This window comes from Quercus lobata, chromosome 10 (assembly GCF_001633185.2).
Source record: "Quercus lobata isolate SW786 chromosome 10, ValleyOak3.0 Primary Assembly, whole genome shotgun sequence".
NCBI lineage: Eukaryota > Viridiplantae > Streptophyta > Magnoliopsida > Fagales > Fagaceae > Quercus > Quercus lobata.
In genome coordinates, this window is record NC_044913.1 from 50,361,987 (window position 1) to 50,374,620 (window position 12,634).

At 32.2% G+C, this 12,634-nt stretch overlaps 1 protein-coding gene across 3 annotated transcripts; it reads left to right on the forward strand.

The window, feature by feature from the left end:
* Positions 1 to 868: 868 nt before the first annotated feature.
* Positions 869 to 11,651, forward strand: LOC115963867 (UPF0481 protein At3g47200-like). 3 transcript variants are annotated; one of them, XM_031083089.1, is made up of 5 exons: positions 869 to 1,002; positions 1,710 to 1,903; positions 2,044 to 2,180; positions 4,977 to 5,024; positions 10,136 to 11,651. In XM_031083089.1, the coding sequence occupies exons 2-5, from the start codon at positions 1,770 to 1,772 to the stop codon at positions 11,254 to 11,256; spliced, it is 1,440 nt and encodes a 479-aa protein (XP_030938949.1). In that variant the 5' UTR covers positions 869 to 1,002; positions 1,710 to 1,769; the 3' UTR covers positions 11,257 to 11,651. The 3 variants fall into 3 exon arrangements, with proteins under 3 accessions (XP_030938949.1, XP_030938948.1, XP_030938950.1); XM_031083088.1 differs by having other exon boundaries at positions 869 to 1,903; XM_031083090.1 differs by lacking the exons at positions 869 to 1,002; positions 1,710 to 1,903; positions 2,044 to 2,180; positions 4,977 to 5,024 and adding an exon at positions 7,098 to 7,163.
* The last annotated feature ends 983 nt before the right edge of the window (positions 11,652 to 12,634 follow it).

Genomic DNA, 12,634 nt, shown 5'->3' on the forward strand with positions numbered 1-12,634 from the left:
CGTAGTCAGCTTTCTTTGTCTATCACGCTTGGGATGGACGAACCTTGCAACAAATAGCATTTAAAAGGTTATGGCTGAATATCGGTGGAGGTGTTGGCCAAGAACTTTTCATTGATTTTGTCAGTATTGGTGAGTGAGACTAAGATATAGATTTAAAAGTACTCGAGTTGTCACAATATGGAGTGATTTAAGTTAGATTACTTAAAAAAAAAGATTGTATAATAAACATAAAAAAGTGTGGAATGTCGAATGTGTGAAGACTGAAGAAGGGCAGAGACTGTGAACATGGAGGCGCAAGAGAACTTAGAGAAGTAGAGGAACTCAACTAAACTTTCAGGTTTCATTTTTCGGGTTTGTTTGTATAATTGATTGTATTGTGCATTTTGTGCTTTGGCTTTGGACAATGGAATGAACCGAGTCAGTGATGGACATGGACTACAGCTAGCAAGCATTGACCATTGAATGAGATTTTTTTTTTTTTTTTTTAATGGTTATGAGTCGGCCAAGTTGGCCCTTGTGTAGTGACAGTGGTGTTGTGATGTCTTGTCTACTGTCAAGGACAGTGCTCTTCTTATTGGTTATGCTAAACATAATATATTACTATTATTAGTTTGTTACTTTATGCTTTATTCATAAGATAGTAATTAAAAAAAAATTTAGTAAATTTTTTTTATCGGGTTGGTCACAGGTTGTTCAGGTCTGATTGGGTTGATTTGTAAAAAAATCGGATCGAATCACGGATTAATCCGTTTTTTGCTTCGGATAAAAAAATCAGATTCAAATAAATATTTTTCAGATCAGGTCGGTCAGTAAATTCTGACCGTATTATCATGTCTAATATAAACAGTATCTTTGTAATCAATTTATTCAATGAAGCATTTTCTTCACAATCACAAAGAGCTCTCTCTCTCTCTCTCTCAAACTCTTCCTCTTAATTTTTGCAGCTTCATTGTTAAAGCTTTGAGCTTTGTTGATTTTTGCGCATCTAACTCATTTAGTACGGTAACAGTTATTCATCTGTTAATCAATGTTGGTCTCTAACCATTATTTTTTTAAAATTTTGATCAGAAACAAGTGAAATCATTTCATTTCTAATTCTCAAAGCTAGTTTACATCTGACATAACCTCAGAATATATCATATGTGGAGTTTCCTCCATCATATATCGTTAACAACTTTTCACTTTGGAAATTATGAAAAATTTTGTGGCCTAGAGTTATTGATATTTCTATAGATATATTTGAGCTATTGCACAGTCTTTCTTACGTTTTTTTAAATTTTTTTTTTTTTTTTTTGAGAAACCACACCAGGAAGAGGGGGAGTCTTTCTTACTTTTATAGTAAGATCAATATAAGATTTCCGAATCAACAAGGGAAAAAATAATTTATTACCTGATTGGCACGATTTAGAATGGGGCCAAATCATTATTTATCTGCAAAGTTCCTAAAAATCTGAGCTATAACTTCTTTCAAAATCAACACAAAAAAAAAAAAAAACCCTCTTTATCCATAATTCCAATTCCAAATGCAGAGGTTAATGAACTAGCGATTCTATTCAGAAAAAAACAAGAAGAAAAAAGTAGCGATTCTTTTCAATCATAATTGCAATATGAGATATATATGTGGGTTATCTGTACATCACGTGAAGTCTAAAGAGAGGAGTACTACTGATTGTACTAAATGCTGAATTGTTTTGTGCTATACATGCAAGACTGCAATAGGACGGGATTAAAAAGGCTAGAAGTGCTGAAATTTCACCGATTTAGAACGCATGAAATTTCACAGATTTAGAACACCTCGGGTCATCATGAATCATGGTTTAGGGTTTGAAGACTGTACTCGGCTACACTTACCAAAATCAAAATCAGATTTTCCATACTCCTCCATACTCGGCTTAGACTCAAGGTTGAAACACTCTCAACCCTCATCTCTCTCTCTCTCTCTCATAAATTGGTCTTTTCTGTTTGTTCTCCGTTATCTCTGCTCTCTAGTGATTTCGAAATCTACAAAGCCCTTTACTCTTCTTTACATCAAAATCTTTCCAGTTTCTTAACTCCACCGGGTTGCTGGTTGCTGTTGCCACCGCCTAACACCCCACCTGACGCCGCCGCCTCACATTGTTTCCACATTGCACCATGGGTCTTCTCAGCCTCTCAGACTCGGCTTCCTAGTCTCAGATCAGGTAAAGTTTCTTCCTTTTTCATCCCTCTTTTTTCTGTATTTTGTGTTTGTGATATGGGTTTATCATTTGTTCAATTTTTTTTTTCCTTTTTGTGATAAGTAATATAAATCATTTGAAAAGCAACATAAGTGATCTTGTTCAAATGATTTAAAACTTAGAGATTAGGGACCAAAACTGACCAAGTGATTGGATTCAAAGATGAAATCCTAGTTTTTTTTATTTGATTTATCACTTGTCAAAGATGGAACCCCTAATTTGAGTATATTTGTTTGTGTTATCATTTTTCGTAGACTTGAGTTATCACTTTTCTGAGTGTGCATTGTGTTTATTTTCGTTATACTCTTTACAGACAGGCATTATAGTTAGTTTGATTCATTATTTTAGTGTGCTCTGAGTGTGATTTGTATTTGCCCTGCTTTATTCCTTGTTTTTATTTATTTATTTTTTATGATCAATATTCTTGTATCTTTACTGTAAAAAAAGAATATGAACCCCTGTTTTAACAAGATAAAACCCAAACACATTTTTATTTTCTTATCTGCCTGTTTTATTCCTTGTTTAGTTTTTTTTTTTTCTGTGACCAATATACTTGTATCTTCTCTGTAAAAAGAAGAACGAACTATTTTAAAAAGATGAAATCCAAACACATTGTTATTTTCATTTGTTTGATTCATTTTGCTTTCCTAACTTAAAAATTTGAAATCCTAATTTTATACAGGAGTTGAAAGTTATTCAAGTTGGTTTTTTGCTTCCTTTTCAAGGTTGAATCCTTGACAGCTAAGAGTTCTCTGAGGTATCATCTCTTTCTCTTCTAACTTTTTGTCATTGTTTGTGTTACTTTTGTCGTTGTATTTGTTGTCGCTTTGACCTGTTGTTCTTGATTTTCCATTCTTTTTAAATAAAACACTTAGATAAGATTTCATTAATTACTAGTGAATACGTTGATCTTATATTTACATGATTTCCCTAGCTTAGCTAGAATATTATACGTTGAAAAATTTTATAATGTACTACACGATAACTAATACAAGATCAATGATTATTATAGATACCTTCTCAATAAAAATTCTTTACTGCATTAGGAAAGCTATTTTTTGGAAATACTTATAGTATTTCATAATTGTAACTAATTATATATACTTATGGGAATATTGCCTACTGCCTTGGTGGTTTACAGCCTTACTGACTTGTGCAGTAACTGACTTCTTTGCTACCTCTGTGGCTTACTATATATATATATGTGTGTATGGAATTATGAGGATGCTGTAGTACTTGTAGCAATGCTTGCTGCTGTATGGTTTTGGAACATTACTTGATGTGTGGAATGGTTGGCAGGTTTAATGTGTTTAGAATCTAAACTTTAGATTGACTTTTATATGCTTGAGTTTTCTTGAGGCAATTTTGTGGTACTGCCCAATGCCCAGGCCTTTAGGCTTTGCCATTTGGAAAATATTTGTTGTAATGTGTGAATGACTAACAGGTGATAAAAAATGGGATTTTATGAATTTTTATCTGTTTAATTAATGCCCAGGTTTTAAATGCTATTGATGTTTAGCATGTGGTAAAAAATGGTATTTTGTGTGGTATTATTTGTTTGCTGTTGTGTCCATGTTTTTCTTTGCATTTTTTTTGTTCCCAAATGTCAATATGTGGGCTCTGGGAAGTATAGATTTGGACTGATTGTGTTCAAGTAGACCTTGAAGGCCTATTTTAAAGGGTACTGGCCCATTTTAAAAGAAATGATGTAAAAGAGGTCCAATCTGATATGACAAAATTTAGAGAGCCTAATAATATTGGCCAAAAGTCCGAAAAAAGTTAAATACATGAAAATCTACAAATTTGGTCAAACCTGTCAAACCAACCCCAACCGATGACCCTTCTCAGTGGATCTGACCCATATTTCGGGTGAGTGCGGGTAAATTTTTCAGTGGCCCATATAAAAAATGAAAAAATTGTAAGAGAAATTCATAATTTTTTTTTTATAAAAAACATTATTAGTAAAATCCTTTATTTATATTACATTGTTGGAAATGTTTCAAGTTTGAATTGATGATGGCTACATTGGCTGGTGTCTTCTTACTCATTGTGTGTAAGAGCAAAAAATTATACTCTTATCCACAATCTTTGACCAAATCAGTAAGAGGGGGTAGGGTAGGTGATAATAAACTTAATAAGCATCCCATCATTTTGGCCCCTCTTATCTCTCTTTTCTTAAACATGTTTCCTCCTTCCAATAATGAAAATGAAGGAAGACAGCTGCTAAGGCAGATTGCCTCAATCATAAAAGACAAAAAAGCGACGCTCACCATGACTGATGCTAAGGATGTGTTGGCCTTTCTGTCAGCCATTTCCTTTAAAATTTTCTTTAATTAGTGCAATATATAAACAGTGTTTATGTTCTCTTCATGTATACGGAGAGCAGTCCAAAAATCCTCTATTAGAAATTCCTCCACTTTTTCAGACATTAATACTAGTTCAAAGCCTTGTTTTGTTAGTACACACAACCAAAGTTTGCCATTGAATCTTGGCTGTAATCGTTGTAGTCAATTTTGCACAAATGATAAATTATATCTAGTGGGGTCAAATCACTTCTTAAGACAGTGGGTAAAGTTCCACGCCTCGGCTTTCAATCATTAATAAATTTTTCTTTCTTTTCAATTTTACTCTTGTTCTGTTTGATTTAATTCATCTGATGTATTTTCCTTCACAAATATATCCTAATGTGATTCATTTCACCTCAGTGAGAACTGAGACCGTAGATTGCATGAGTTGTTGATAGTTAATTTGTACTTACAGGGTCGTTCTTTCAGGCTTTCAATCAGCAGCTACACTTCAATAACCGAGGTAGGTTTTTATAACATTTTTCACTCAAGTATTTTTGTCTATCAATGTATTTATTTATTTTCTCATTGTCATCTTACCGAAATAACATTGGCTACGCATTTAAAATTATATACAAATTAGATTGTAATTCATGTTTTTGCTTGAAATCATTTAACAATAGTGAAAATGAAGTGATTTTAGTTTACCTAGAAGCTTATTTGGTTGGAGAGAGGAGTAGAGGAAGGGGACCAGAGTTAGGTTTGATCATATCCTCATTTTAATGTTGTTTGAGGTGGGAGGAAGGGGGATTTAGAGGGGTCACAACCCTACTTTTTTAATTCTCTCAATTAGAAAATTTTTGGAGGGTAGTGTTAGGAATTTAACCTAATCCCCATATCTATGAGAAACGAAAAATAGATAAAAATATGTACCAAGAAAAATCACACAACATAAATATTTACAAGGTTCAACAATGTGTCTGTGTCCACATAGTTGCAAGGATTTAATGAATAGAAATTACAAGAGTGCCATATAATACAATTTTCATTACATCAAACCCTAATCTAGAGCAATAGCATATATATCCCAAACAATTTTCACGTAGCAAATCTCATATTAAAGCTCCGTTTGGGTTGTGCGTTTGCGTTCGGAGCGTCTGCGTCTGGCATCTTTTTTATTTTTTTTTTTACCTGCGCCTCTTACACTATTCATGCTACTTGACCTGAGTAAGTAGGTAAATGAATAGTAGTCCGTGCGTGAACAGTAATTTTATTTTATTTTATTGTTTTTAATTTTCAGCAAAATAAGCGGTATTCAATCGCATACTAAAAATGGTAATGCATCCAAATTAGGTTTGGTCACAAACCGGATTAAACACAACAAAATCCAGATGACCTAATAGGGAGTACTGTAACAATATAGAAAAATATTGGATAATTATGAATGGGAAAGCTATGTTCTGCCCAATTGTTTAGCACAAGAAATAGGATGTTTAGTATGTTACAATCAAAATGGTTATATGATCATTCCACTCCCATGATCATTTTTGTAAAAAAAGTTGTAAAATAGTCTATGGCTTTAGCATTTTCCCAAATTATATGATCATTCCACTCCCATGTCCTCTCCTAATTTAATTTTGAAACATCCAAGCAAAGAGGAGAGATATATATTCCCCTTCCTCCACTTAATTTTTAAAACATCCAAAAAAGGGGAATGAATACCAATTCCCCTCTTATTTTACTATTTAGTTTTTTTTTTTTAATTTTTTATATACTATTTATTGGCCTCATTGTACTTTTTGATACTATTAAAGGGCCTTACTGAATTATTTCAGCGAATTATCACCTTTTATCTACAATACATTCAACAAAAAGTTTTTAACTTCAACAGAATAAGCAAATCTCAGACCCCTAGTTATGGTAACTTTATATATGCAAAGGCCCCTAAATCTTAGGGCTCGTTTAGTAACCGTGTTTAAGTATTGTTGTTTAATTTTCAGTATTTTGAACCTATGTGTTTGAGTATTATAGAAATACGATTCGGCAGTGTTATTGTTATTTAAAGACTGAAAACTGTTGTTTAAATAATAGTATTGACTGAGTTATTCTTTTCAATCATTAATGCAATACTAGTTTTTTCTTGAGGCAGTGCTCTGCTCCACTTTCGTGCCTTAAATTTAATACTTCCAAAAAAGAAAAAGCTTTCAATACCTAACGAAGAAAAATGTCTTGTTATCTATTCTCTCCTAGTTTCTTGGACAGGATTAACTATTCAGTGCTTGTCATAAATTGATTCATAATGTGTTGTATAGCCTTGTGATATATAATCCAAAATGGTAATGTTGTTAAGTGATGAATGGAAATTACTGATGTAGTTCATATTCAAAATAGAATATTATTTTTATACCATACAAATTGTCATGTGTACTGTCACAGCAAGTAGTAGGTTTATATGTAATTAATATGCAGCTAGTCACAATTTTCTTCATAAGATAATTTAGAAAAAGTTATGATTTTTTATATAACAGTAGAATTACTAAAAAATTCAGAGATAAAATTCTTAATCAAAACCGCGATAAAAAGCTTCTGGAAGCACTAATCAATGTCTTTTGGAAAAGCTGACAGATGCCTAGAGAGTCAATCCAAACTGAACTAAAAAAAGGTATGGCCAAATGTTGCAGTTGTTTCTCCCAATTTAGATAGAGATTTTAGATTTGCAAATCCTTCTTAGATGCTGATTCTTCTTTGTGTTATTTCCATTGACTCCCGAACATAAATTTTATTTGTGATTCCTATTTTAAAAAACAAAATTAAAAGCAGAAGTTGAGAAACCCAGTACTTAATAATAATAATAAAAAAAAACAAATCAAACAAAAACCGGGGAATCCAAACAAGTCATTTTCCCGGATTGGTAAACTATATGACGCAATGCCACTGAAAAATAGTGACGTAATATTTATGAGATATAGTTGTTGTCTTTTCTATATATACCCTCCGGGGTTTCATTTGGTTACAGTGAGAAGTGAGAACTTAGAAAAATTGACCGCATTACCTATTGATAGTTAAGTATTGAAATATCCTGGTTCTTTCAGCTGCTGAGCATTAGTAACTGCGGAAGGCTTGTGTAACATTTCCTACTCAAGTTCCTTTGTCTATCAATCTATTTAGTTATTTTCTCATTATTGTCTTACTGAAATAACATTGTTTATGACATTTAAAATTATATACAAACTAGATTGTACTTTATGTTTATGCACAAAACGTTTAACTGTAGTAATAAAGATGTGGTTTTATCCAGAAAAATGACACAATTTATTTAAATTTGAATAATTAATGCGCCACCTCCCACATAAAAAATAAATACACCTCTTCCCCCAAATAAAATTAATTCACCACTTGATATAATTAACGTAACAAAATAAATGTGTTTATCCTATTAGTAATGTCAAATAAAAATAGTGTTTTATATAAAACTTTCCCGTTATGGTTTATTAACAATTGCCCTAAGGGTAACCGTTAACATGACCCCTAAAGTTATATACAAATTAGATTGTAATTCTGTTTATGCACAAAAAGATTTAACACTAATAATAATGAGGTGGTTTTATCTAGAAGCTTGTTTGGAAGGAAAGAGAAGTAGAGGTTTAATGAGCCTTGTTTTGATGCACAAAAACATTTAACAATAGTAATAAAGTGGTGGTTTTACCTAGAAGCTTGTTTGGTTGGAAAGAAAAGTGGAGGTTTAATGAACCTTGTTTTGATGTTTTTTAAGGTGCGAGGAGGGGGGTTTTGGATAGGTATGCTAATTCCTAAGTCCTATCCCCCTCATTGGTGGTGGCTCTAGGATATTTTTTCTAGGGGGTCAATAAAAGGATGAATCTTGGACAAGGGATTAATCTTGGATAAGAGATATATCTTGTAGTCTATGAAGATTATTTATTACAAATATGTCCACAGTGCTGGGAAGATAATAAGAAATATACTATTAGTTCACTTAACATATTGATTTATAGTACACAGAACATACTAATTTTTGTTGTTAAGAAGAAATCCTAATTATTATTGCTAATTCATCAATTACATCTAAATACAGTAAACATGTTAATTATTATTGCTAGGTGAATCCTAATTATTATTGCTTAAAATTCTTTTATTTATCAGTTTGTCTTTACTTCTTACAATTATTTTAGTTTGTCTTGATTATATGGAACTTATTGTTTATTCTTTTTTTCTCACTATTTGCTTCTTTCATGTGTGTCCTTGCTTATTAGTATTAAAAAATGCATTTTTAGTCCTTACATTTTGACTTTTTTCCATTTTGATCCCTACATTTTCATTTTACGACTTTCAGTTCCTAAACCAATTAACGCGTGATATTTAAGTCTTTAATTAGATTGGGTGACGGTAAGGACCTAAATGTCACGCGTTAATTGGTTTAGGGACCAAAAGTGATAAAATGAAAATGTATGGACCAAAATGGAAAAAAGTCAAAATGTAGGGACTAAAAGTGCATTTACATCTTATAATTTTGGCAAAAAGTTAGATAAGTTAGATGGGCATTTGTGCAAGGTTGGGGACAAACTAATTAGGAGAGAGAAAGAAAGTAGAAAAATAAAATAAAATAATATTCTTAAATTAATTAGGGTAGTTGATGTGGCCATCATTAAATTTTAAAGATGACATGGATTGTAGTGATTTTTTTAACCTTTAGATCTTATTGAAATTTATGGTTTAAAAGATGTGGTAACTTTTGTGGAGTTATATTAGATGTAATTCTAAGCAATGTTATACCAACCAATATCTTGTTATAGAATTCATGTTTTGAAAATCCCACTGTTGAGTTCTATATATTATATGTTCTTAACATTCATGCTAATTTTTTTTTTGTCAATTTAATATTATTTATCATTTGATCCATAAAGTCATATTTTATGTATTATTTTAAACTACAAAAACTTGAATTTAAAAAGCTGATTGATGACATGACAATTTATCAAGTGAATTTGTCAAAATTCGCATCTAAGTAAAAAATATTGAGTGATGTAACGTTGCTTAACGTTATACTACATATATATATATATATATGTATGTATATATATTCATGGTATTATATACACATTATTATTTCAAATTGAGTCTTCTTATATTGTCTAAGTTTAGATACTTAAGTTTGCATGCAAATATAATTGACACATAATTAGAATTTGATAAGAAAGGCGCTTGGCATGAAATTGTAGTCCATTTAAAATCTGGAGATACTTGACATCAATTAATGGAACAGTGAAATGACATTTTGCATGGAATTGGAATGTAATATAGTCTTCATTGAACTTTCTCTCCGCCTTAAATAATTATTTCGAATTGAGTCTTCTTATGTTGTCTTAGTTTAGATACTTAAATTTGCATGCAAATATAATTGACACATAATTAGAATTTTGATAAGAGAGGACGCTTGGCATAAAATTGGAGTCCATTTAAAATCTGGAGGTACTTGACATCAATTAATGGAACAGTGAAATGACATTTAGCATGAAATTGGAATGTAATATAGAGTCTTCATTGAACTTTCTCTCTGCCTTATTTTAATATATTATGCATATTCACATAGTTCTAAACCTGTGCTTCTAATGCTAGTGGCTCTTGTCTTTGTTAAGGAAGAGAACTTAGAGATGGAACAATCAGCTAGTAGGGAAATTCAACTAGCAACTGCTTCAACAAATAATGAAGATCAAAATGCTCAAAAGGAAGCAGACATTTCAGGTGGAAATGAAAATAAAAATGATGACTTGGTAATTGAAATTAGCAAAATAGTCAAAAGGACGGAAATTCAGTTATTAGAAGAGTGTTGTATCTACAAACTTCCACGCTACCTTCGTAAATGGAATGAAGAAGCCTACCCTCCTCAGGTTATTTCAATTGGCCCGTATCACCACGAAAACCAAAGATTGAAAGCCATGGAAGAGCATAAAGAGAGGTACTTCAGGAGTTTCATGAAACGGAGCGAGAGAAGCTTGGAGTATTTAGTAGGCACGGTGAGGGAAATGGAAGAACGCATTCGCAGGTGTTATGAAGAGACTATTGATCTTACCAGTGATAGCTTTGTGAAAATGATATTGCTGGATGCGTGCTTCATTCTTGAGCTTTTATTCCGACGTAGTTCATTACGTTTGACAAGTCATGACGATTCTATGGTTGTGGAACCAAGGGCTGCTGCTGTGAAGGTTGACTTGCTATTATTTGAAAATCAGCTTCCATTCTTTGTTATGAAGGAACTACAGCACCATGCATTTCCGTCTCTCTCCGATGCATTCTTTTTTAAGAATATTTTTTCCTACTTTGACGTGTTCACCGACATTCAATATAGGCAGCCCAAGCCCAATGCGGAAATTGCACACTTCACCGATCTTCTTAGAACCTTCATGTTACCCTCACCCGAGGAGTTACCCGCAAGAATCACTGAACATCCGAAGCTTTTGTACTCAGCAACACAACTCCACAAGGCAGGAGTAAAGTTCCGGCTTGGTAAAAGTGAACGCTCTTTTGAAATAAAATTTGAAGATGGTGTGTTGGAAATCCCAAAATTAGAAATAGAGGGTGTGACGGAAGTTGTTATCCGAAACGTTATGGCATTAGAACAAACTTGCTATATAGGAAGTGCGTACTTTACTGATTACTTCATCTTCATGGATTTTCTTATCAATTCCAGAAAAGATGTGGATTTACTTACCAAAAAAAAATCTTGGTCAATTACCTAGGTGACAACAATGCAGTAATGTCCATGATTAACAATCTCAACAAAGGAATCGTATCCGAAACGGTGAGAGATGATTACCGTAACCTCTATGAAGAATTGAATAGGTTCTATGAGAAATCTTGGCACCGCTGGGAGAAAACATTGAAAAGTGAATATTTTAGCACCCCTTGGAGGTTCGCTTCAACAGTGGCTGCAATTGTTCTTCTGCTGCTCGCTTTTATGCAAACAGCAAGTTCTATGATTGATCTTCTATCTTCACGAAGTAACATGGATTCAAAGACTTAATAATTATGATGGTTGTTTCCCTGTTCGTTGGAATTGACGTCGCCTATGTAAAATACGCAAATTATATATTTTGTTCTATGTTATTATTTCTAATGTAATTGATCTTGCCGATGTAAAATAAGCTAGTGTTGTGTTTCAAAATCATTGTCTAGTACTAGTTTTGTATTTCAAAAGCCTCTTTTTTTTTTTGGTTGAATAGTTCGTTTGTTTCTCAAAAAGTGTCCGACGCTTTAAGCTGGGCGTCACGGGCTGGGTTTTTGTCTTCCCTTTTGGACCGCTCATAAAACAAACCGAAATATTTGTGGTTCTTCTTTATTTGAGTGTTGGCTCAATTAATTTAATGACACAATTCTGAACGAATTTAATCCTGAGAATTTTTTTGACGGACCATCGGCATGGGTTAAAGGCTTTGGAAGTTTGGGGGCCTTGATTTATATTAATTGATACAATTTGTGGTTAATATAGTGGACCTGATTTTAGTAAGAACTGGTATTTAATAAAGTCTATTATCGTTTTGTATAAATAAAGTCTACTATTGTTTCAGTTTAAAAAAAAATAAAACCCCTATCTTGTTTCTATTTAATACCTTCTTGTAATATTATTCAGTTTTAGATCTATTAAATTTTTACTTGATATGTACAATCAAATTTCAAGCTATAGTGTTCATTCGATTGCTCTTATTATTAGGTTAAGAAATTAATTAATTGTTGATGTAGAGTCTATAACTGAGATTCAAACCTCAAATATCTTATTTAAACAATAAATTTTATTAGTTTAATAAACTTTTTTTATTTAAAAAAAAAAAAGTCCAAGAGAGTGCCTGGAGATCATGTGCATTATTACGACTTTGTTGCAAGTTGTAAGTGCCCGACCACTGCTTTATCGTTAAACATTGTTTCATTATGCTTATCTCGTTTCTCAATTGAATAACTGTAGGATTGGCCCATGTATAAATAAACATTTTTTTTTAAGACAGTTTTAACATATAACGTCCATTCCAAGAAATATTTCATATTTATTGACTTTTTGTTCGAAAAATTAATTTGTGTATAGCTTAAAATAGAAATCATATACCATTTCTTTACTCTATCTAG